Genomic DNA, 25,196 nt, shown 5'->3' on the forward strand with positions numbered 1-25,196 from the left:
TTTTAGCTGGTTTTCAGTTCTGTTTTTGTGAAACCTGAGTCAAGGTCTAGACCTCTGTCGTGCTTTGTGTTTGGCCTTGAGCTTTCCATGAAGATAGATGAAAGGACCATTTTAAATGATGCCCCTTAAGAGGGATGGATATTCCACTAAAATTTAACAGATATTTTCCATTATGAATTACTAAGATTTCATTTATTTTGATATTTTAATATGTCTTTAAGAGGAGAACTGTGCCACCTCAGTTCTCCTGGAATCGGTAATATTAAATACTAACGGACTAGAGGTAAGAAGAGAGCTATTGTTAAAACAGCAGACCTTCTTATTATTAGTTCAGAATTGTTAGGATGACTAGTCTTTGCCTTGAAAAAAGTATAATTGAACTTTTGTTGAACGTGGAGAATGGTATTTAACATGTAGAAGTCTAGTGATTCCTGCTTCTAATTTGATACTGTCTTTTTTTCTTCTTCTTACAGTGTTTTAACGGGGCACAACCATTATGTAATGTGTGCTCAGTTCCACCCCTCAGAAGACCTGGTTGTATCAGCCAGCCTAGACCAGACTGTGCGTGTTTGGGATATTTCTGGTGAGCTGCCCAAGTTCAGAGGAAAACCTAGTCATATCTGGTGCAAAACTGCAATTGCTTAAAATAGTGAGGATAGTTGGCTTGAACAGGAAAATTTAGAATATTCTCTTCTTGTATAATAGCATCCTTGTTTCTGAGGATATTAAATCTGTTTTCATGGTTCTTCATGTTAGAAGTATTTCTTAAGAAAAGTGTTTGCTCTAGAAAATTTATTTAATTTGAAGAAATTTGCACTTTTTAGTTAGATCAGTTTTAGTTAAAATTTATATACCATTGGCAGTATTTGATTATGAATCAAGTTTTACACTAAAATTTAAAAAAAAAAAATCTTTGACAAAAACAAATTTGGGGAATAATTAGTACAGGGAAACAACTCTTGGATACTGTGGCCTCATTTAGAAATTGGAAAATCTTTTATATTTCTTCTAGAGTAAGGAGCATGGGGAGGTGGAACAGGAGATAGGACAGTTGGGCCCTCTTCAGCTAGGGCTTTTCCCATTGCAGTTTTTTGTCAGACTGGCTAGATGTTTTGAAGTACATGCATATGTTACCAGCCATGCCAACAGGAGTTAGGTACAGGCACTGTGAACCTGTGCTCTCTTCTCACTGATAGTGGCTTTTCGTGGGTTTTCACCATCTACACATTCAAAGCACCCTCTCTGTCTCAGGAAATAGGAGCCTAATGGGGTTAGATCCTAGCTTATGCTGTTCCAGCTGATCCAGGGTTATTTATTTATTTATTTATTTATTTAAAATATATCTTTATTGATTTCGGAGAGAGGAAGGGAGAGGGAGAGAGAGTTGAAACATCAATGATGAGTCATTGACCGGCTGCCTCCTGCACGCCCCCTGCTGGGATCGATCCTGAAACCCCAGGCATGTGCCCCAACTGGGAATCACACTTCGATCTCCTGGATCCTAGGTCTATGCTCAGCTGCTGAGCCACACCCAGTTGGGGGTAGTTATTTAGAATAGTCTTTCCCAGCTGGGATTCTGTCAAAGAATTAAGGCTACTCAAATACTTTGACTGTTTTCTCAGTTCTTCTAAGAATGGTATATAGCTAATGCCAAAAAAGCTAATTTGTTATATGCATAAATTGATCCTTTTGCCATTAGGATTTAATTATTTCCTTGAGCACCAGGTTGAGAAGGGCCTTATGGTGCTCTAAGAGTTTATGCCACCTGTTACTAGCACAGCACTTTCCCTGTGGCCTAGCTAAAGCAGTTTGGGGCAGTTAGGTGAATGGGTTCTCCTTAGTGATCATGAAATGCTCAAGGCAGGAAATCCTTTTCCATTTTGTACACAAGAGAGCATTTTTGCATCAGAATTAAGGGCCTTAAATCAGAGAAGAGAGAGAGTATGACCTCAGTTGGGGTTGATACTTGCTCTTAAATGTGTGAAGTGCATGGATTACTGTGTAATAACATTGCAATTGCTTTCTTTAGTATCTGTGCTATTGAATATTTTGTGCTAACTGCTGTACTAATATTAATGCTCTCTTAACCATTCCTATGTGTTTTTCTCTACTCAAAACCATCCTGATTTCCAAAACCCCTTAACCAGAGTGGAAGGAGATGCTTTGGTATTAACCAAATGGAAGGAGCTTTGGGTTAGACGTTTACATCTTTCCTTTTCTAAAAATAAGTATACCCTTTTTAGCAGTTATTTTGTCTGAGTTCCAGTATGTATGAACACAGGAAGAGGAATTATCTTTCAGGTCTTTTAGGGACTGGAGCTAATATTTCTAGGAGAGGAAACATTAGTTCTGAGTCATAAAATGAATACCCTTACATTTAGAGAACTGTTCAAAATTCTAATTTTTGTGAGTATATGAAAGGGGATACTCTAAGCCAGGTAAGCAATAAGAAAACAGATCTTTCAAGGAAAACCTGTCTTCTTGATACCTGTCCCATGAGAATTGAGCGCCATGGTGCTTAGCTTAATCTGAATCTTTTGTGTTAGCCTGGCAAAAAATATTTACAATATAGATATAGAAGATAGGTGGCTTTTTTACCTTAAGCTTCCAAGGAAACTGAAGTTACCTTAATGTGCTTACAACTTTGTGTGTCAAACCCATGCAATTCAGGCTTAATTTTTGCAATGACTATTAAAAAAATATTAATTTGCTGCTAACTTCTGTCCTCATCTGTCTCTCTCTTCTTACTACTTCCCCTGGTCCCCGTTGGGAGGTGTGCGTGAAACTGGTCTATTCTGAGAGTGTCCTCTCCTCCCTCTGGATTTGAGTAGCTGCTGTAGAAATTTTCCATCTTTCTAGTCCTAGTGAATGACTTGTTGAGGGCTCAAATATTTCTTCTCTAAGTATTTTTTTTTAATCCTCACACGAGGATATTTTTTCCCCCATTGCTTTCAGAGAGAGTGGAAGGGGGAGAGCGAGAGAAAAACATTGATGTGAGAGACATCGATTGGTTGCCTCCCACATGCACCCCAACCAGGGCCAGGGATTGAACCTGAAACCGAGGTATGTACCCTTGGCTAGAATCGAACCCGGGACCCATCAGTCCACAGGCTAAGGCTCTAACCACTGAGCAAAACTGGCTAGGGCTCTAAGTATCTTTTCACTGCCTGTCAATATTCATCTGTCTGTATTTACCCTTCCCTTTTCCTGAATCATTACAAGCAAGTCCAACAAAGGCTTCCATCCTGTCATACAGCTTTTCCTTTTAATGTGTTCGTTGAAGTTATTGGAGGTGAAGTTCTTCACAGCTATCTGTTTTTTATATCTTTCTTTGAATCTGTTTCATACCCCAGACTCAGAAAAAGTTGACAGATCCCATTAAAGGGACAAGTGAAATAAGTGAAAGGAAGCACCCCTGTGATAAGGTATTTATGAAGCTTTGAGTGAGAGAGTGCTGCTTTTTTTTAAAGCATCGGCTTTATTTCTCTTTACCTATTGGCTAGATGCTCATCTTAGACAGGGGACAAGATCATTAAAAATGCTGTTTTTGGGGTTTGATCGGCTGCCTCCTGCACGCCCCTGACTGGGGATGGAGCTCACAACCTGGGCATGTGCCCTGACCAGGAATTGAACCCCAATCGCCTGGATCCTAGGTCGACGCTCAACTCCTGAGCCACGCCCGGCTGGGCCGCTGTGTTCTTTTAAGCACTTGCTTCTTTCATACTGATGTTAATGTGCCACTCTAATAGAAGAGAGATTATGATTCTAATACAATAGAGATAAATATTATCATTAAACTTAAATGTTTGTATTTTCCTACAGATGCCAAAATTTAGGCTTAAAAGTATTTTGGCTTTATTTTCTTTATTATTATTAATATTATTATTTTATTGATTTCAGAGAGAGAGGAAGGGAGAGGGAGAGAAAAATAGAAACATCAATGATGAGAGTCATTGATTGGCTGCCTCCTGCATGCCCCCTGCTGGAGATGGAGCCTGAAACCCGGGCATGTGTCCTTACTGAGAAGCTAACTGGATCATAGGTGGATGCTCAACTGCTGAGCCACACTGGCCGGGCTAGGCTTTATTTTCAATGGTAGCTTTTATTTTTCTCCCTATTATAGATATTTGGTTTTTATTTTACAAATGCCAGGTAGTTCCATTTTTCTCTTTGCCTCCCAAAATACTTCAAAAGATAGGATTTGAGTTCCAATTCTGTTATTTATAAACTGGTATAATTATTCTTGCTTGCCTGTCTCAAAAGGTTGTTATCAGGATTAAATCATAACATATGTTAGAGCACTTTGAAAACCACTGAGTTCTTTTCAAATGTAAGGCAGTAATGTTGTAATTTTGGTCTGACTGTAATACAAATAGTTAACTTATAAAGATAAGTTTTGCCATAAATGTGAGTCCTATACAAATAAGACTCTTTTTTTTCTTTTTAATAATTTTTTATTTTTCAATTACAGTTGATGTATTACAATATTGTATTAGTTTCAGTCATCAGACATTTATATAACTTACTAAGTGATTACCCCAATAAATCTAGTACCCATCTGATACCATACATAGTTATTACAATATTCCTGATTATATTCCTAGTGTTGTGCTTTATATCCCCATGACTATTCTGTAGCTACCAATTTGTACTTCTTAGTCCCTACTTTTTTCACCCATCCCCACAACCTTCCTCCCATCTGGCAACTCAAAATGTTGTCTGTCTCTATGAGTCTGTTTCTGTTCTGCTTATTAGTTTATTTTGTTTTTTAGATTTCACATTTAAATGAAATCACATGGCATTTCCCTTTTTCTGTCTGACTTCATTTAGCACAGTACCCTCTAGGTCCATCCATGTTGCTGCAGATGGCACAATTTCATTCTTTTTTATGGCTGCAAATAAGCCTCTTTTTATTCTGGTGTCTTTTTTCCATTGTTTTCAAATGATAGGCTAATTCCACCAATGAAACTTTCCTTCAGACATTTTAACGGCAAAGTACATGTATTCAGATCTGTCACCAGTCTTTTAAGCAAGAGCTTAATAAGACATGAAAGTTTGAATTACTTTGTCCCCTGCCCAAGAGGCAAGTAGAAGACATGAGTACACTTTTTGTGTAGTTTGTAGTTTTACAGTATCTGCCACCAAATAGCTATTTGATGTTTAATAGGCTAGTTTCCTTAACTCCTTTGGAACTTCCCTATGAGTTGCCTAAAAGCTCCCAGTTTGAGAAACACTGAGCTATAGCCTCCCCAAATGGCTTTTCTTTGAAAATTCTTTGAGATGATGGAAGAAAAGTTGCTATAGATTTCATAGAGTTGAAAGTGGAAAAGTGGAAATTGAATGTTTACCTTGAGGACACATTTTAAGAACATATCTCAAGTAGACAATTCTTGAGGTGAGGTTTGTTGAAAAAGTTAGCTGTGTTAAAAGTTTGGATTGTCCTCTTGATAAGAAATTCCAGTAGTGGGTCTGTTAAGTGTTAAGGGAGCAGAAGAGAAGACAGTGAATGTACTTCAATATTTTGAACATTTTTAGAAAAAAAGAGTTAGGAGCCCTTAAGTATCTCTTCTTCAGTCTTTCTCAATTTCTTTCTCTCTTTTTTTGTACCTTTCTGTGCTTATGTTACTGTGCTCTTTTTGGTAACATTATGTTTTATATCTTTCATCCCACTCCTTACCCCTTCAAAGGCCTAAGGAAAAAAAACTTGTCTCCTGGTGCAGTGGAGTCGGATGTGAGAGGAATAACTGGGGTTGATCTGTTTGGAACTACGGATGCAGTGGTGAAGCATGTACTGGAGGTACTTACCTTTACAGCCATGGGCTGGATATGAGCTCTTTTCCAGGGAAAGTGACAGTATGTTATTCATGTGTTCATTCCTTCAACAAAGGTTTAGGCTGTGGTTATGAAATGCTAGGCACTGTTTTGAGGCACTGGAAATAGAATAGTGGGTGAGCCATCAGAAATGAAGCTTACATGCCACCTAAGGGAGATTATGTTACCTTAAAGAACAGTGGGAACAGTGAAGGGGAAAGGGGACATCTGTAATTCTTTCAACAATAAAGATAAATTTAAAAATAAATAAACATGGAGAAGTAATTTTTAAAAAAACAGTGGGAAAAGAGGGAGAGAGCTGTCATAGGCTCCTTCACCATCCCAAAGCAGAGCCCATTCTCAAGCCCCTTGTAAGGGAGGATGGGGGCGGGGGGGTAGGGATTTAATCAGAGTTATTGAGAACCAACCATGTGTAAGTAATTTTCATGCCCGGTGGAAAAGTACAAAAGCATAAGATAGAAAATAGATTTTTTTAAAATATCTAATTTAATCTTCAATTATCCATTGAAGTAGAAATTGTCCACCTCATTTTGCTGAAATAAGATTTAAAAATTGAGATTTAGAAAAATAAGCAGTTTACCAAAGTCCATGTGTATCTAGTAAATTGATTTGAACTTGGATCTGTCTGACTCCAAATCCCACGTGCTTTTCACACTGTATCTCACAAATACTGCTAATTTGAAACTGCCTTATCTATGATTATGTCACAGTACAGAGTACAACTATATAAATAGGCTATAATATATCTTCAAATCAGCAGTACTTAAACTTTGTGGTCTGAAGACCACTTTTTATACTATTAAAGCTTATTGACCCCAAAGAGTTTTTGTTAATGTAGGTTATAGCTGTTAATTTTTACCATATTTGAAATTAAAACCAAGAACTTTTAAAATATAAAATATGTAAGTATACATTGCATTAACCATTGAAGCAATCACATCACATGTCATGTAGCCTCTGGAAAACTACACTTATGAGAGAATAGTAATGAAAAGGCAAATAACGTCTTAGTGTTATTATGAAAATAGTTTTGACCTTACAGATTTCCTAAAAGGGTCTTGATGATCATCCAATTTTCCAACTACACTTTGAAAAATTTTTCATTAAGTTATAAAATTGGTCTGTATTCTTGAGATGCTATAGTCAGTTGAAGAAATTTATAAATAAATAGACAAGTAACAAAAAAGGTAGTATATCACAAATGCAAATGAATAGGGGAGTAGAAGAACTCCTATGAGAATTTGGGGATAATATTGGATAGATTGTCATAATAATAATCCCTTTAGTCTTTTCACATGAAGAATAAAAACCAGACATACTTCTTATAATCAGCATGGTTCATTAGTTTGCTTTGAGTAATGGACATAAAGCTGTTTTAAAAAAACCACTTCTTTCTGTGTTTTTTTTCCACAGGGTCATGATCGTGGAGTAAACTGGGCTGCCTTCCATCCCACTATGCCTCTTATTGTATCTGGGGCAGATGACCGTCAAGTGAAGATCTGGCGCATGAATGGTAAGTGAACAGTGATGGTATTACCATGATTAAAAAATTGACTGCTGGCCAGCAAGGTGAAGTAGCCAGGATTTAGTGACCCATTTTCCTATGTTAGGTGGTTTTGCTAATCCCAGGAGAATGAAAATTTCCTCATTTCCTGTTTTCTTACGATGGTATCCTGAGTTTGAGGAGTATGAACACAGTGGAAAATAGGAGTTTACTCATTCAACAAATGCTTATTTTATTTATTTTTAAATTAAATTTATTGATATGACATTGGTTAATAAGATTATATAGGTTTCAAGTGTAGATTTCTCTGATATGTTATCTGTATATTGCATTGCGTGTCTACCATCCAAAATCAAATCATTTTCCGTCACCATATATTTGGCTCCCTTTGCCCTTTACTGCTCCCCCACACCCCTTCCCTCTGGGAACCACCATACTGTTGTCTGTGTCTATGAGTTTCAGTTTTATATCCCACATATGAGTGAAATCATATGGTTCTTAGTTTTTTCTGACTGTAAGATCTTACACTTAGCATGATATTTTCAAGTTCCATCCATGTTGTCACAAATGGCAATATTTCATCTTTTCTTATGCCCGAGTATTATTCCATTGTATATATGTACCACATCTTTATCCGACAATCTGTCAAGGGACATGTTGGTTGTTTCTGTCTTGGCCAGTGTGAATAGTGCTGCAATGAACATAGAGATGCATGTATCTTTGGGAATAAATGCTTTCAAGTTTTTCAGGTAGACACGCAGAAGAAGGATTGCTGGCTGGGTCACATGGTAACTCTATTCTTAATTTTTTGAGGAGCCGCTGTACTGTTTTCCATAGTGGCTGTGCCAGTCTGCATTCCCACCAGCAGTGAATGAAGGTTCCTTTTTCCCCACAACCTCTCCAACTCTTGTTATTGCTTGTCTTGATGAGAAGAGCCATTCTAACAGGTGTGAGGTGGTATCTCATTGTAGTTTTGATTTGCATTTCCCTAAGAGCTAGTGAAGTTGAGCATCTCTTCATGTATCTGTTAGCCATTTGTGTGTCTTTTTGGAAGAAGTGTCTGTTCAGGTCTTCTGCTCATTTTTTAACTGGATTGTTTATTTGTTTGGTGTTGAGTTATATTGGTCTTTATATATTTTGGATATTAACCACATGTCAGAGCTGTTGTTTGCAAACATCATCTCCAATTCGGTTGGTTGCCTTTTTTTTGGTTGGTTTCTTTTGCTGTGCAGAAGCTTTTTAGTTTGATACAGTCCCATTTATTTATTTTTGCCTTGATTTCCCTTGCCTTTGGGGTCAAATTCATAAAATCTTCTCTAAGACCAAGGTCCATGAGTTTAGTACCTATATTTTCTTCTGTGTAATTTATTGTTTCAGATCTTATATTTAGGTCTTAAATCCATTTTGAGTTAATTTTTGTACACGGACAAACTGTAGTCTAGTTTCCTTCTTTTGCGTGTGGCTTTCCAATTTTCCCAGCACCATTTATTGAAGAGACTTTATTTTTTCCATCATGTGTTTTTGGTTCCTTTGTCAAAAATTATTTGTCTATCCCAGTTGGCATGTCTCAGCTGTTGAGCATCCACCTATGATCCAGGAGATCATGGTTCGAGTCCCAGTCAGGGCACATGCCTGGGTTGTGGGCTCAATCCTTAGCAGGGGCGTGCAGGAGGCAGCCAATTGATGACTCTCACCATTGATGTTTCTATCTCTCTCTCTCTCCCTTCCTCTCTCTGAAAGCAATAAAAATATTTTTTTAAAAATTATTTGTCCATATATATGTGGTTTTATTTCTGGGCTTTCATTTCTGTTCCATTGGTCTGAGTGTCTGTTTTTCTCCCATGCTGTTTTGGTTATCATTGCTCTGTAGTATCATTTGAAGTCAGGTAGTATGATACCTTCAGCTTTGTTCTTTTTTCTCAGGATTGCTTTGGTTATTTGGCACCTTTTGTGGTTCCATACACTGATGACTTTTTGTTCTATTTCTTTAAAAAATGGCATTGAGATTTTGATGGGGATTGCATTAATCTGTATATTGCTTTGGGTAATATGGACATTTTAACTATGTTGATTCTTCCAATCCAGAAAAACAGAATATCTTACCATTTCCTTGTGTCTTTGTCAGTCTTTCTTAACAATGCTTTGTAGTTTTCAGTATATAGGTCCTTCACATGCCTTGTTAAGTTTATTCCTAGGTATTTTATTCCTTTGGTTGCAATTGCAAATAATTATTTTTTTAATTTCTTTTTCTGAAATTTCATTGTTAGTATATAGGAGTACAGTAGATTTTTGTACATTGATTTTGTATTCTGCAACTTTACTATATTTGTTTACTGTTTCTAATCGTTTTTAGGGTTTTCTATATAGAGAATCATGTCATCTGCAAAAAGTCACACTTTTACTTCTTCATTCCCAATTTGGATGCCTTTTATTTCTTTCTCTTGCCTGATTGCTCTGGCTAGGACTTCCAGAATTATGTTGAATAAGAGTGGTGATATTGGACATCCTTGTCTTGTTTCTGATTTTAGAGGAAAGGCTTTCAGTTTTTCACCATTGAGTAAGATATTTCCTGAAGGTTTGTCATATATGGTCTTTATTATGTTGAGGTACTTTCCTTCTGTACCCATTTTATTGAGTGTTTTAATGATAAGTGAATGTCGTATCTTATCAAATGCTTTTTCTGCATCTATTGATAAGATCATATGATTTTTACCCTTTAATGCATTGTTATATTCAGTTTGCTAGTATTGTGTTTAGGACTTTTGCATCTGTGTTCATCAGAGATACTGGCCTGTAGTTTTATTTTTTTGTCTCATCCTTGCCAGGTTTTGGTATCAGGGTTATGTTGGCCTCATAAAATGTGTTAGGAAGTATTGCCTCTTCTTCAATTTTTTGGAAGTGTTTGAGAAGGACAGTTATCAATTGTCTTCGAGTGTTTGGTAGAATTTATTAGTGAAACCATCTGATTCTAGACTTTTATTTTTGGGAAGATTTTTGATAGTTATTTCAGTTTCCTCACTTGATCAGTCTACTTAGATTTTCCAGTTCTTCATGATTCAGTATAGGAAGGTTATATCTTTCTAGGAACTTACCCATTTCTTCTAGGTTATTGAATTTGGTAGGATACAGTCTTTCATAGTATTCTAGTATGATCGTTTGTGTATTTGTGATGTCTGTGGTAATTTTTTTTCATTTCTGATTTTGTTTATATGAGTCTTTTCTCTTTTCCTTAGTGAGTCTAGCCAGGGGTTTGTCAATTTTATTAATCTTTTCAAAGAATCAACTCTTGGTTGTATTAATTTTTGTATCTTCCTTTTCTCTAGTTCATTTAGTTTTGCTGTAATTTTTATTATTTCCTTTCTTCTATTGACTTTGGGTTGCTTTTGTTCTTTTTCTAGTTCTTTAAGATGTAACATTAGGTTGTTTATTTGCAATTTCTCTTGTTTCTTGAGTTAGGCCTATAATGATATAAACTGCCCTCTTATTACTGCTTTTGCTGCATCCCAGAAGTCTTGATATATTGTATTGTCATTCTCATTTGTCTATATATACCTTTTGATCTCACCTTTTATTTCTTCTTTAACCCAGTCATTTTTTAGTAGTATGTTGTTTAATCTCCACATATTTGTGGGTTTCTTTACTTCTTTTTTGTAGTTGATTTCTAATTTCAAAGCATTGTGGTCAGAGAGTATGCTTGGTATGATTTCAGTCTTCTTAAAGTTGTTGAGGCTAGTTCTGTAAATCAACATATGGTCTATTCTTGAGAATGTTCCATGTGCACTGGAGAAGAAATGCATAATCTGATGTTCTGGGATGAAAGGCTCTGTAAATGCCAATTATGTCCATTTGGTCTAATGTGTGATTTAAGGCCAATATTTCAGGGTTTTTTGTTTGTTTTTTATTTATCCTCACCCAAGGATATGTTGTATTGATTCTAGAGAGAGAGGAAGGAAGGGAGGGGGAGAGAGAAAAAAACATAGATGTGAGAGAAACATTGATTGGTCACCTCTTGTACAAGCCCTGACCAGGGATGGAACCTACAACCTAGGTATGTGCCCTGACCAGGAATTGAATCTACCAACATTTGGTGCATGGGACAACACTCCAACCAACTGATCCATCCAGCCAGGGCAAGGCTGATATTTCTTTATTGATTTTTTATTTGAATGATCTATGTAGAACTGTCAATGGAGTATTTAGGTCCCCTTCTATGATTTTTTTTTTGTGTGTGTCAGTTTCTTTCTATAGTTCTGTTAGTAGTTGCCTTATATATGTTGGTGCTCCCTGATTGGGTACATATATATTAAGAAGTGTTATGTCTTCTTGATCGAGTGTCTCCTTTATCATTATAAAATGTTCATCTTTGCCTCTGTTACCTTTGTTATCTTGAAATCTGTTTTGTCAAATATAACTATGGCCACACCTGCTTTTCTGTGGATGCCGTTTGCTTGGAGAATCATTTCCCACCCTTTTACTTTGAGTCTGACTTTGTCTTTGCAGCTTAGATGTGTCTCTTGAAGGCATATGGTTGAATTTTGTTTTCTGATCCAATCTGCTACTCTGCCTTTTTTATTGGTGAATTCAGTCCATTTACATTTAGGGTGGCTATTGATGTATGAGGATTTCCTATAGCCATTTTATCTTTTGTTTTCTGATAGCTCTATGCCTCCATTGGTTCTTTTTCTTTGTGTGTCTATTGTTTTTGTTCAGTGGTATTCCATTCTTTTTTCCTCTGTTTTCTCTTTTTTTAAGTTATGTGTCTCAGTTTTGGGTTTTTTGTGTGTGGTTACCATTAGGGTTATGAAAAAGAAAATTTCATATATACAGTATTCCTTTTTCTTTTGAATACATGTGATCTCCATTTTTCTTTGCAAATTCTTATCCCCTCCCCTTTTATGTTTTTGTTGTCACAAATTACCCCTGTCTATGCTGTAAGTTTGTTGGTGATCTTATTCGTAGTTTTGTTACTTTTTTTTGTTTGTTTCAGGTAGAATAACCCCCTTGAGTATTTCCTGCAATACAGGTCTTCTGGTAGTAAATTCCCTCAGCTTCTGTATGTCTGGAAAAGTCTTTATTTCTTCTTCATATCTAAAGGATAACTTTGCTGGATATATCATGCATTTCTGGTAATTTCTCTCTTTCAGTCATTTGAATATTTGGTTCCACTCTCTTCTAGCTTATAGAGTGTCTGCTGTGAAGTCCGATGATAACCTAATCTGCTTTTCTTTATAGGTTACTTTCTTCTTTTCCCTGGCTGCCTTGAGGATTTTTTCTTTATCATTAATTTTTGATAGTTTTAATACAATGTGCCTTGGAGATGGCCTCTTTGTATTGAGGTGTAATAGGTGTTCTGTTTGCTTCTTGGGTTTGAGTATCTAGCTCTTTCCCTAGGTTTGGAAAGTTCTCGTCAACTATTTGTTTGAATAGGCTCTTTGTTTCCTTCTTCGTCTCTTCTGATATGCCTGTTGTTCTTAGATTGCTCTTTCTGATGGAGTCGGATAGTTCTCATAGAGTTCTTTCATTTTTATTTTATTTTTATGCTCAAGTCTCTTCTTCCCTCTGCATCATGTCTGGATTTCTGCCTTCTGTATCACTTAATCTGTCCTCAGCTGTATCTCCTGTGCTCTCTGATTCATTCTTGCTCTCTTTTATCTCTAGTTCATTCTTGCTCTCTTTTATTTCTAGCTCATTCTTGCTCTCTTTTATTGAGTTGTTCATTTCCAGAATTTCTGTTTGGTTCTTTTTTAAAGTTTCAGTCTTTTTGATAAAGTACTTGTTTTGTTCACTGATTTATTTTCTGAACTCATTAATTTGCCTGTCTGTGTTTTTTTGCATCTTGCTGAGTTTTTTTCGGAACTGCAATCTTGAATTCTGTTATTGATGTCACATATTTCCATGTCTTGTTTGTTTTCTGGAGATTTTTTATTTTCTTCCTGAGCTACCTCATTACTTTGGTATTCATGGTATTTGATGGATTTCTTCTCTGTCTAGGCATCTATATGTGAGAAGCACTTCTCTAGATTTTTTCTATTGCTTTGCAGTAGTTTCACAAGTTTTTTAGCTCTCTTGCACTTTTCTGGCTTTTTAGATCTCCACAGGGTGGTGGAAAATGGCCTGTGCCCCCTGGGAAGGTGGGTGCCTTCCGTGTGATCTGGCTACCCCAATCCCAGGGAACCAGCCCCACAGGGAATGTAGTGCGCGATATGGTTCCATATCCGTGAAATACCAGTGCTGTCCTCTGCAGCCAGATGCTGCTGGCAGTGTAGCCAAGATTTGTGGGCATAGAGTGAGCTGGGGGAGCCCCGCCGCCTCTTTTGTTGCTTTGCCCTCCCGGCAGTGGTGACCAGTGTACCTCCATGGCACACCCTCTGTGCCTTCACCCAAACCTGGGATTAGTCACAGCATGCATCTGTCCCTCAGGGAAAAAGTGATTCTGTAATACAAGTTCTTGGGTTTGCAGATAATGTACTTTGCAATCCACCTTGAAGGGTGAAGGGAGATGAGCTCTGAGAGGTTAGGGGGTGGCCAGTCTCCATGGCCTTGTTTCTCTGTCTGGAATGCTGATTGCCAGACAAGTGAGGCCACACCTCTGTGCTTTCTCCCTGCGCAGGTCACTGGATTCAGCCACAGCTCGTTCTGCTGACTCCTGCAGGAATGCTCACTAAATCTCTTTGCTCCTCCTGGCTGAAGGGAGTGCCAGCCACAACCTGATTCTTCCCCTCTTAGATCTGAGCCCTGCCATGAGCTCCTGGCTGCAGGGCTGCATCCATGGCTCCTCTCAACTTTTCTCCCTTTTCAACTTCCTGGTGAATACAGTGAAGCTTGCCCACCTTTAGATATTTCAGTGTACGGATCTCTCAGATGTGATTGTGCGTTGAGCAGGGACTCCTTTGTTGAGATATAGCTGTTCAAATTGTTGAAACTTCAAGAGGAGAGACCAAAGGGATCCCCCAGGCCACCATTCCTCTCACATCACTCTAACAAATATTTATTGATTATCTGCTTTGTAGTAACCATTTTTCAAGGCTCTAGAGCAGGCTTGGGGAACCTTTTTTCTGCCAAGGGCCATTTGGATATATATAACATCATTCTCGGGGCATACAAAATTATCAGCTTAAAAAGTAGCCTGCTGTATTTGGTCAAACATTTAATTAACTCACCCCTAATGTGATGGCTGGAACTGCTTCTCTTTGGTGAGGCTTTGGCAGGGCCAGACCAAATGATTTTGGCCTGCGGGCTCAATGTTCCCCACCCCTGTTTTAGAGATACAGCGGTGACTAAAACAGATAAAACCCCTGCCATACGGAGCTTATATTTATTCTCTAATGGCAGCTAGTGACAAGTAAAACTGGGTAAGGGAATAAAGAACGATGGAGAAAAGGTGCTATAACTGATAGGAGGCTCAAAATGAAAGAACAAACAAATATGTAAAGATTCAGAGGCTTAAATGAAGACAATTGCCCTGTTAAAAAGAAGTTGCTAATTTTGTACTTTGTAGTATACCTAGCATTTGGTTAGAGGATCTTATAATTCCAAATCCCAAACTTATAGTAGTAGAAAGTTGTGATGACCTAATTCTTTTTTGTCCTTCAGAATCAAAGGCATGGGAGGTTGATACCTGCCGGGGCCATTACAACAATGTGTCTTGTGCTGTCTTCCACCCTCGCCAGGAGTTGATCCTCAGCAATTCTGAGGACAAGAGTATTCGAGTCTGGGATATGTCTAAACGGTGAGGGCATTACAATTTTGTGGAACCAAACCCAGGGGAAGCCCCTTTTTTTCTCTTACCCTCTCTCTTTAAAACTTACATTAGAATATTTATGTTTATTTCTCATTATCTTTAGCATGTAGAGAAGTCAGATCATATACAGTCATACCTTGGAGATGATGTGGGTTTAGTTCCAGACTACTGCAATCAAGTAAATATGGCAATATAGCAAGTAACACAAATATTTTGGTTTCCCAGTGCATGTAAAAGTTATATTAACCATCATCTGAGCCTGTTGGAAAAATAGCGTCGATAGACTTGCTCAACGCTGGGTTGCCACAAACCTTCAATTTGTTAAAAACTCAGTATTTGCAAAACCCAATACAGTGAAGCTTGATAAAATGAGGTATGCCTGTATTATGATAACTTGAAGGGACCTAAAGATCAGCCTGCATTTACAAGTTTTGTATCAAATAGAAATCTCCATGTGTATTCTTTTTCTCCTCTAAATTTAAGCATGTGTCTTCTGTAGCTGGAGAAATAAATATGAAATGAAAACAATATAGTAGAAAATTACAACGAATAGTGAGAAATTGAAATATCAAAATAATAGCTTCATTTTGGAGGTTCCTCTTTCTGTTTTTTGGTAGAATTTGTCATGACTGCCTTTACTTAGGATACGCAGTATACTGTTACTGATTTAAGTCCACATTCTGGCCTACCACTTAATACTCTTATATCTGATGGGCTGAAGATTCCTTGGCAATTAATATTTTTCTTTGTGCACCTTTTATTTTCCTAGAACTGGGGTTCAGACCTTCCGAAGGGACCATGATCGTTTCTGGGTCCTAGCTGCCCACCCCAACCTTAACCTCTTTGCAGCAGGTAAGGGTTGCATCTTCTCTTTTTTTTTCTTGTTTTAATTTAAAGTTTATAAGATTTGAGAGTCATTCTCCATTAGCTTTGTTTACAGTAAATGCATCGTAGATGATAAGGAGAAATATAATTCTCAGAGCCATGTAGTTGAGGCTTTTTTCCTTTTTCCCTCCTTACCTTCTTGGAGTAGTATTCTTTCAGTGTTTTTTCTTCACCAAGAGCCATTTAACAGTAAAGCCAACTAGTTCCTAGGAGGTTTAGGAGGCCAATACTGGACACTTGGAATTCTCAGACTGAGGAGCTGGAAGCTGAATTTTATTCATTTAGCAAATACATGCTGAGTATCAGGCCTCTTAGTGTGGGTGCTGATGTTATAGCATAAAATAATGTGCTGATTTAAACTTTTATTTTCAGTGAAGGGAGATAGTAGACCATAACAATGTATAGTGAAAAATGCTTTGAAGAAAAATTAAGCAAAAGTAAGAAAGAGAGGGAAGAGTGTGGGGATTATGCCGCAGACCATGAGGTGAGGGATACTGAACATGTTTGAAGAACGTGCCAGTAGGAGCACATTGAGTAAGGGGCTAAGTATAGAAGGTAAGACCAGGCCAGATTGGGCATGTTACTCTGACTGCAAAGTCATTGGAAGTGACAGAATCTGGCTTATGTGTGGAGAACAGACTGGAAGGGAAAAGTTGAAGTTTTCTTTAAGAGATGTGTGATGCCAGTAAGGAAAAAGTAAAACATCTGTTTAAAATAGAATCATCAAGGCTTTTAACACTCGCACCATTTGTTCATCAAATATGTTTATGTTCTTATAAGTTAAGGACTGCGGAAGGATGGAAAGTATTGTAATTTCTGCCTTCAAGGAGCTCATAGCATTGTGGGAGTGGTACACCTACACAATTACAGTGTAAGATAAGTGCTATAATGGAAGTTTGTACAAAGTGTTAAGAGAACACAAGAGGGCATGTCTAAATGTAGCAGTGTGATAGAGTATAGCAGGTCCTCAGATAAGAATAACATCCTTTTGTTCAGCATTTTGTTATAATGTTAAGATGCCATGGGAACTTAACTTTTGTTTATATCAATTACCTTATGGTAAAATTGGTTTCATTATCCATCGTTTTGCTTCAAGTTTCAAAACCTATCAACCATGTTAAATGAGGACTTACATATTAGGAAAGGATTCATAGAAATTTATTTGAATAAAGATTCCAAGAATCATGGTAACTTGGGCAAATAAAGAATGCATTTAGATATCTTAAACTTTTTTTTTAGCATACATATATAATTCTAATCCTTGTGTATCTTCTGTTTCCAGCTTTCTTTCTTGCCTACAGCTAACTCTTTCCTCTCTTCTCTCTGTGCTCCAGGCCATGATGGTGGCATGATTGTGTTTAAACTGGAACGGGAAAGGCCAGCCTATGCTGTTCATGGCAATATGCTGCATTATGTCAAGGACCGATTCTTACGTCAGTTGGATTTCAATAGTTCTAAAGATGTAGCTGTGATGCAGTTGCGGAGGTAAATTAGACTTGTTTCCTCCCTTCAAACCCCCTCATCTGTCACCATGATGCAATACCCACAAACCGAACTCTGTTCTTTTAACATTTTGGATCTCCTGTCACAGATCAAATGCCCGTTGGCTGAGGCCGTTCAGTTTAAACCCCAGGAGCATGATGGACAAGGAGGTAGCCATGAGGGGCATGAGAGTTCCCCTGTTGAGAATGCCAGTGACCATGTGGACAGGAAATCATACTGCCACACTTTGCCAGCTCTCTTGCAAACCAGAGAAAGCTTCCTGGTAGAGAGTAACCCAACTTGATGCCAGGCCTTTTTGCCTTTATTTGGCATTTCTGTAACTCTTCTTTGCTTTCTAGCAAAATGCAAGTCTAAGCCAGACATATGTCTCTGGAAATTCTTTAACTCTGAAGATATGATAACCTCTGAGGTGCCTGGCAAAAGAAACTGTCCTCTTAGAAAGCCAGCTGCATCATCATGCTGAAACATTCATGGTTGCAAACTTTGGCATGAGGGCTTGATAACGACCCTCTAGCATGATTGCAATAAAAAGATAGGTTTATGTGAATAGGAGGAATTAACCAGAGACAAATCACCTCATGGTACTCTGTGGCATCCACTGCAGTTTGTGTAGGAGTTTGTATCCAAGGAAAACCAATCCTACTTACTACAGTAGTGCTAACCCTACCTTCTGTTGAATAATTTGACTTGTAGTAGGGTTTGCTTTTTTAAAAAACCATTTGCCCAAAGCAGAGAGAGGGAAGTCCCAAGCTTTAAGGGAAGGAAGAGAATAGATACACTATTTATTTACTTTTATTCCTGATTATAAAAGTGACAAGTATATGTGTAAAGATTAGATAAGTAAGAGGTGTAAGAATAATTCCTTTCTTCTGTCCTTATGCCTCTTTCCTAGTTTCTCTTTTTTTCTCTCTATATAGTGGTTCCAAGTTTCCAGTGTTCAATATGTCATACAATCCAGCAGAAAATGCAGTCCTACTGTGTACTGTAAGTAACCATCAAGTGCTACTAGGGCCCCTGCATTTCCCATAGGTCTCTTTCTTGTGCTATAAGAATCTCTAATGTATTCTTAGAAGTTATTTAATAGTTGTTTTGAGAGAACTAATGCAAAACAGAGGCTCAAACCAAGTAGGCTTCAGTTGTCATAAACGTGTTAAGGGTTTGTGAACTTATATCTTTCATAAGGATAACACCTTCTAAACTAATGGAGCATCGAGATGAATGACCCAAATTATTAGAAGTAATTTGAGAGGATGTTTAGGGCTATATCTTAGGGAAGAGAGATGCTTATCTTGATCCCTCAGTTTGAATGAAAATAATAGAGCTGATTTTGAGAGGAGTTCTTTTCAGTGCAGTTGCCTTCAGGATCATCAGATAGAATCATCCTCATTTCTTGCCATTCAGAAAGGAAATGACATTCTAATTTTAGAGTGCTGGTTGCCAAGTTAAAAAAGAATGAAAACCACCCAGCTGGCGTGGCTTAGTGGTTGAGTGTTGACCTATGAACCAGGAGGTCACGGTTCCATTCCTGGTCAGGGCACATGTCTGGGTTGGAGGCTCGATCCCCAGTAGGGGGTGTGCAGGAGGATCAGTGACTCTCATCATTGATCTTTCTCTCTCTCTCCATCTCCCTTCCCTCTGAAATTTATATAAATAATAAACAAACAAACAAAAACCTTTCTTTTCCCATATGACTTCTAGTGTCTAATCCCAGTCCTTTTAACAGTGTCGTATTTTCCTCCTGGCAGTTTTCTTTAATGTCTTTTCTTCTCAAACATACTTTTAAGTTGTTGAGTATACTCAGGTGGGGCACTGGAATATTGGGGTCTTAGTCTGTTAATTTGTGGAATAGAGAGCAATCCTTGCTTTCATTCAAGTAATACCTCCATCTTTGGAGGATTAAAAAAAAAAAATGAAGTGATAGGAATGCTGAGTTCTTTGGCAGCAAGCCCTATAAGTTTTAGCTGTGGAGACATTCAAATGCCATCTGGATGAAGGGTGAGAAAAGCATAGTTTCATGTTGTTGTTTGTGTAATCATACTGTTTTCTCTGTCAGAATAAACTGGTATCGTGGGTGCCTCTCACTAATAGTTTAATTTTTCCCTTCTACAGAGAGCCAGCAATTTAGAGAATAGTACCTATGACCTATACACCATTCCCAAGGATGCTGACTCTCAGAATCCTGATGGTATGTGTTCTATTTATCTACCCAACTCTACTTCCAGCTCTCTTCTCCCACATCATCACTGCTCTTTGAATTTTTCACATTCCATCCTCAGGCTGTGGCCCATCACTCACTGCTGTGGCAGGTGGCACTGACAATTGCATCACAGGCGACCATGGTGTGAAATATTCATGTTCCTCCTCCATTTTATTATTCCAGCTAGATATATATATTTTATAATTTGGTTATTAGAAACTCTCCATATTCTCTTTCAGCACAGCATGTTATCCTAGTTTATTGTCAGCTGATATGACTTTCACCCTGGTAATTTCATTTATTTAAAATGTGGTTCCAATCTTGCAGTGTCTCATCCTGGGACTAGGGATTTATGCTCCCCATCCACATCCAGATCCGCTTTGCTTCCTTTTGCATGTCAAAAAGATGAGGCTGCTAACAGCCCCACATTCCACCAGGGATTCCAGGATCCAGCTGAGACCCCTGCCTACCTCTTCCATCACCACCATATCTTGTTGATGTCTTTACTGTTAGAACTTGCTGACAAAACATTGTCAAGCCTGGCCGGCATGGCTCAGCAGTTGAGCATCGACCTAGGATCCAGGAGATCGAGGTTCAATTCCTAGTCAGGGCACATGCCCGGGTTGTGGGCTTGATCCCCAGCAGGGAGACGTGCAGGAGGCAGCCGTTCAGTGACTCTCATCATTGATGTTTCTATCTCTCTCTCCCTCTCCTTTCCTCTCTCTGAAATTAATAAAGATATTTAAAATAACAAAAAACATCAGAATATATTTGAGTCTTGCTAATGCTCCTTTCAGTGTGCTTCCTCTAGTTGTTTTATAGGTCAGGTTTATTCCTTAGGTCCCTACTCTTACTAGGATACTTTCATGATGGCTTAGACTCCATCAACAAATTCTGATAAATATTTTGTTAGCTCTGTCCCTATTGTGGGTCCCACTGTGTCATTATTGTTGCTAATATGGTTCACTCTCTTAAATGTGGTTATGCAAGAAAAGAGAAAGCCTATGTGTCTTTTGTATCCATAAAACAAAGTCTCTCCTATAAATTAATCATTTAAGCCATTTCTAACTGAATTTTGTGATTTGGCCCCTCCCTACCCACCCCCTTGCTTTTTCCCCCCCATGTGTTTACAATAAATAGAGTTTAAGATATCTTAGTTTTGTCTTGCTAATTTTATTTTCTCTTTTACATCTTTTGAGGGAGATGGATAATTAGTAAAGGAGTAGAGGTGCATTCCAATGGTAGGCATCAGAGAGGAGAAAGACCAAAGCCTGAATAGTGAGGTTCCCTGGCCCCTAGAAAATGAGAGTGTTGGTTGTCCTAAGAATTAGTTTTATAAATAGCCTGTCACACTCAGGTGCCAGAGATATACAAAGCAAGGCTGGCAAGCACATTCTGTCCAGTTTTCTGCTGATACTAATAGATAAAAAAATATTGCAGCACATTCTTTGGTGTATCTTTCTTGAAGTTTTCCAGAGACTGGAATGCCCATTCAGAATTCTAATCAGCCATTGAAATGTTTGGGAACTGAGAAACATTTTGTAACTTTCTTCATAGTAATGAGAATGATCGATTGACATTTATGGAGCAACAGCTTGGTCTAAATACTACCCAGCATAGATTTTGTTGGGAGTGCTCTGCCCCACCCTGGTCTATTAGGAGGTCTACATTTGCATGTTAAAAGCAGCAGAGCAGCTGCATCCTGGGGAGGAGGCTCTGTCTCTACTGCAGCTTGTTGAGATAGGAGGTCCTATGACACTGGCAGTCTGCTTGCAGTGTGCCAACAGCTTGGCCAGCGAAGCCCTGCTCATTAGCTTGATGGAGTGTGCTGTCTCCCAAGATGGGCGGTCCTTCTGCCAGTACATGGTGTTGGCTGAAATGCAGTCACTTGGCCTGGAGAAAAGAGGCTTGGCAGGGGTGGAGGTTGGAGTTTGGAGGGGACTGGTGGGAAAAAGTCACTGACAACAGCCCCCCGGTTATGGCTGAATTAGTTATGAAGCAGCTGAACTGGCAAAGCCAACATGGCAGCCAGCAAGACTGGCAGCTCCATGGCACCTGACTCTGTCACCTGCCAGTGGCTCACCACATGCTCCCGCCCTTTGGTTTTGTTCTTCTCAGCTCCTGAAGGGAAACGATCCTCGGGCCTGACAGCCGTTTGGGTTGCTCGAAATCGGTTTGCTGTCCTAGATCGGATGCACTCGGTGAGTTAAGACTAAAAGGAGAACCTGATTTGGGGAGTGTAGTGGCAGTGGCCTTTGTATTGCAGAATAAAGAGCATTTTTCCCCTTACTCTCCCCTGGCCAGCTGTAATCCTTATGTATCAGCTCTACCTCTATCCTTAGTCCTACCCCAATCCCCTGTGGAGAAATGGCCTTAAATTTTATTTGATTGGGTTACTGTGGCCCTGGGCTTAAGAACCAAGTTAAAGTCACTCTTGACAACATCAAATTTGAAAATAAGTGGGCTGGATGAGGAGTTGACCCTCTGCCTTATCCTACTACATTCATTTGTACTTAAAATGTAATAGGTCCTAAACAAGATAAACACTACTTAAGCCCAGAAGCACTATCTCTTTCTTTGGTTGATTAATTAAGACTTTATTGGGGGTGGAGGGTGGCAAAAAAGGCTTTATTGGACTTCGCAGGATAGTTCAGTTGGGGAAAAAACAACTATCAGGGCCCTTGGAGAGAATCTTGGTTAGAGAGTCTGCCTAGAGTGTTGATTGACCTGGACAGGAAAAAAACAAACTTTGTTTATTGAAGCTAAGGAACAATGCCTGAGGGACATTGTCAGCTGTTGTCATCTTAAATACACACACTTCTCTTAAACCCCCTGCTAATTGTCATTTCAGCTTCTGATCAAGAATCTGAAGAATGAAATCACCAAAAAAGTTCAGGTGCCCAACTGTGATGAGATCTTTTATGCTGGCACAGGCAACCTCCTGCTTCGAGACGCAGAGTCCATCACACTCTTTGATGTACAGCAGAAGCGGTAACATGTCAGGTGCCCCTAGGTAGACAGGCGTGTAGCTGGGGAGAGTGGACATCTTTAGTGGGAGCTTTTTTTCCCCCAAGTGAGTTTGCCTCTTGGCTTGACCACTTCTTGTGCTATAACTCCAAGCCACATTTTTTCCTCTGTGATCACTCCATCCTGAACATGTGCACTAACATTGTAATAAGGGTCTTATTTGTTTTGGAGCATTAACTAACCTAAACAAAGACTGCTCTTGGGATTTAGAATGTTAGGGACACAGGGATGAAAAACTCAGTTTCTGTAATTAAAGGAGTTTATAGTCAAGTGATGAAAACAGACATACACTCATCCCTAATAATATATGGAAATAAGGCCATGTATTAATATATTAATAAGGGAGTTGAAGGAGGAAGTGTACAATGTGAACCAAAACGTTTAAGTCACTGAGCTATAATACAGAGAATGTCTATTTGGTACTCTGTAAGAAATTGGAGTTTACATTATTTTGGAGATGAGAAAAAGGTAGGTCATAACCTGGGACAAAGGAATCAAGTCTACTCATGTTTGTCCTTCTCTTTCTGTCCCAGAACTCTGGCATCTGTGAAGATTTCCAAGGTGAAATATGTTATCTGGTCAGCAGACATGTCCCATGTAGCTCTACTGGCCAAACATGGTAAGTCTTTATTATATCCATCCTGATGTGGAGACCAGTCCCTCCCTCCCTATCCCTGCAAGTCTACTTCACTCACCCTATCCAGCAGAGCACTCATGCCCTTTGCCTCTTACAGCCATTGTGATCTGTAACCGCAAACTGGAGGCTCTGTGTAACATTCATGAGAACATTCGTGTCAAGAGTGGGGCCTGGGATGAGAGTGGGGTATTTATCTATACCACAAGCAACCACATCAAATATGCTGTCACCACCGGGTAAGTTAATTACCTAAGGTACAGAGTGGGAGAAGATATCTTCTTGAAATCACTGTCCTGTCTGGAGATGTAACTGAGCTCCTCCCTGAACTTTCTCATGGAAAAGCTTTGTCTAACATATTAGACATATATGTGCTGGGGGCATCAGAACATTCTTTTTTACAACTCTTAAAATTGTGAAATCTGATACAAATATAGAAAATTATTCAAATTTTACATATATAGAATAGCAAATGGTTATGTAAATATCTGTGCAACTGTTGCCCAAGTCAAGAAATGGAACAGTTCTGACATCCCAGAAGCCCTTTGCCACATGGTCATTATTGATTACAACCCCCTTCATTCTCCACCCAAAGATAACATTATTCCAACTTTTATGGTAATTTCTTCTTTGCTTTTCTTTGCAATTTTATCACTCAGTTTGTGTCTGGTTCTGAACGTCATATAAATGAAATCATACTGAATATATTATTTCATATTTTCCTTACTTTGTTCAATATTTTGTTTAAAATTCAGTCATCCATGATGTATCTCTAATTTATTTTCATTATTGTATAATATCCTAGTATATGAATATACCACAGTTTGTCAGTTCTACTCCAGAGGAATATTTGAGTGATTTCTAGTTTTAGGCTATTATGAACAATGTTCTTTTACATATTCCTTTACATGTTTTTGGTACATATGCACATATTTTTCTTGTGCGTGCTACCCAGAGGAGACACTGCTAGGTCATAGAGTATGCATATCTTTACATTTACTAGGTAATGTGAAATTGCTTTCCAAAGTGGTTGTACTGTAGAAGTTTCCTTGTCATCTTGGCCAACATTTGCCTTTGTCAGACTTATTTTTGTCTATCTGGTGCATGTGCAACAGTATCTCATTGTAATTTTACTTTGCTCTTCTCTATTCCTAATGAGATTAAGTAACTTTTCATTTGGCTGTCCATCAGAATTTCCTCTTCTGTGAATTCCGTTCAAGCCGTCGTCTTTTTTTTTTTTTTTTTTTAATGAGTTATCCTTGTTAATTGTAGGAGTTCTTTATATACAGTTGACCTTTGAAGGCTGTGGTTAGGGGCATCACACCCCGCCCACCTCACCCCCATGAACTTGAAATTCCTTGCTTAACTTTCAACTTTCCAAAAACTTAACTACTAATAGCCTACTGCAGGATCTGTAATGATAAACATCCTCTTTTTTGTTCCTATTATTGCCATTTTCTCTTTTTTCTTAATTAGTTTCCCAAGAAGTTTATCAGCTTTCTCCACCTTTTGCCTTTATTAAACTTTTCTATTGTATTTTTTTTACATTTTATTTTTTTATTTTTAAAAATTTATCTTTATTGTTGAAAGTATTACAGATGTCCCCTTTTTCCCCCCATTGATTCCCTCCACCCCACATCCACCCCACTCCCAGGCCTTCCACATAACAATGTCTGTGTCCATGGGTTATACTTATAGACATATAAGTTCTCTTATTAGTCTCTCCCCCACTCCCACCTTCCCTCTGAGATTCCTCAGTCTGTTCCATACTTCTGTGTCTCTGGATCTATTTTGTTCATCAGTTTATTTTATTACATTCCACATATGAGATCATGTGGTACTTGTCTTTTTCTGACTGGCTTATTTCACTAAG

The 25,196-nt window shown here is 38.3% G+C and overlaps 1 protein-coding gene across 1 annotated transcript in view; it reads left to right on the forward strand.

Moving 5' to 3' along the window:
* The window catches only part of COPA (coat protein complex I subunit alpha), a 46,242-nt gene that overhangs the window by 8,278 nt on the left and 12,768 nt on the right, over positions 1-25,196 (forward strand). The window contains exons 6-17 of the mRNA XM_016214765.2: positions 474-583; positions 5,688-5,797; positions 7,246-7,345; positions 14,930-15,065; positions 15,847-15,929; positions 17,297-17,447; positions 18,383-18,449; positions 19,575-19,650; positions 21,781-21,863; positions 22,514-22,653; positions 23,223-23,308; positions 23,424-23,562. Of these exons, the coding sequence (XP_016070251.2) occupies positions 474-583; positions 5,688-5,797; positions 7,246-7,345; positions 14,930-15,065; positions 15,847-15,929; positions 17,297-17,447; positions 18,383-18,449; positions 19,575-19,650; positions 21,781-21,863; positions 22,514-22,653; positions 23,223-23,308; positions 23,424-23,562 (1,281 nt within the window). The remainder of the gene's footprint in view (positions 1-473; positions 584-5,687; positions 5,798-7,245; positions 7,346-14,929; positions 15,066-15,846; positions 15,930-17,296; positions 17,448-18,382; positions 18,450-19,574; positions 19,651-21,780; positions 21,864-22,513; positions 22,654-23,222; positions 23,309-23,423; positions 23,563-25,196) is intronic.

The sequence above is a fragment of the Miniopterus natalensis genome, chromosome 19 (genome assembly GCF_054644295.1).
Source record: "Miniopterus natalensis isolate mMinNat1 chromosome 19, mMinNat1.hap1, whole genome shotgun sequence".
In the NCBI taxonomy this organism is placed as follows: domain Eukaryota; kingdom Metazoa; phylum Chordata; class Mammalia; order Chiroptera; family Miniopteridae; genus Miniopterus; species Miniopterus natalensis.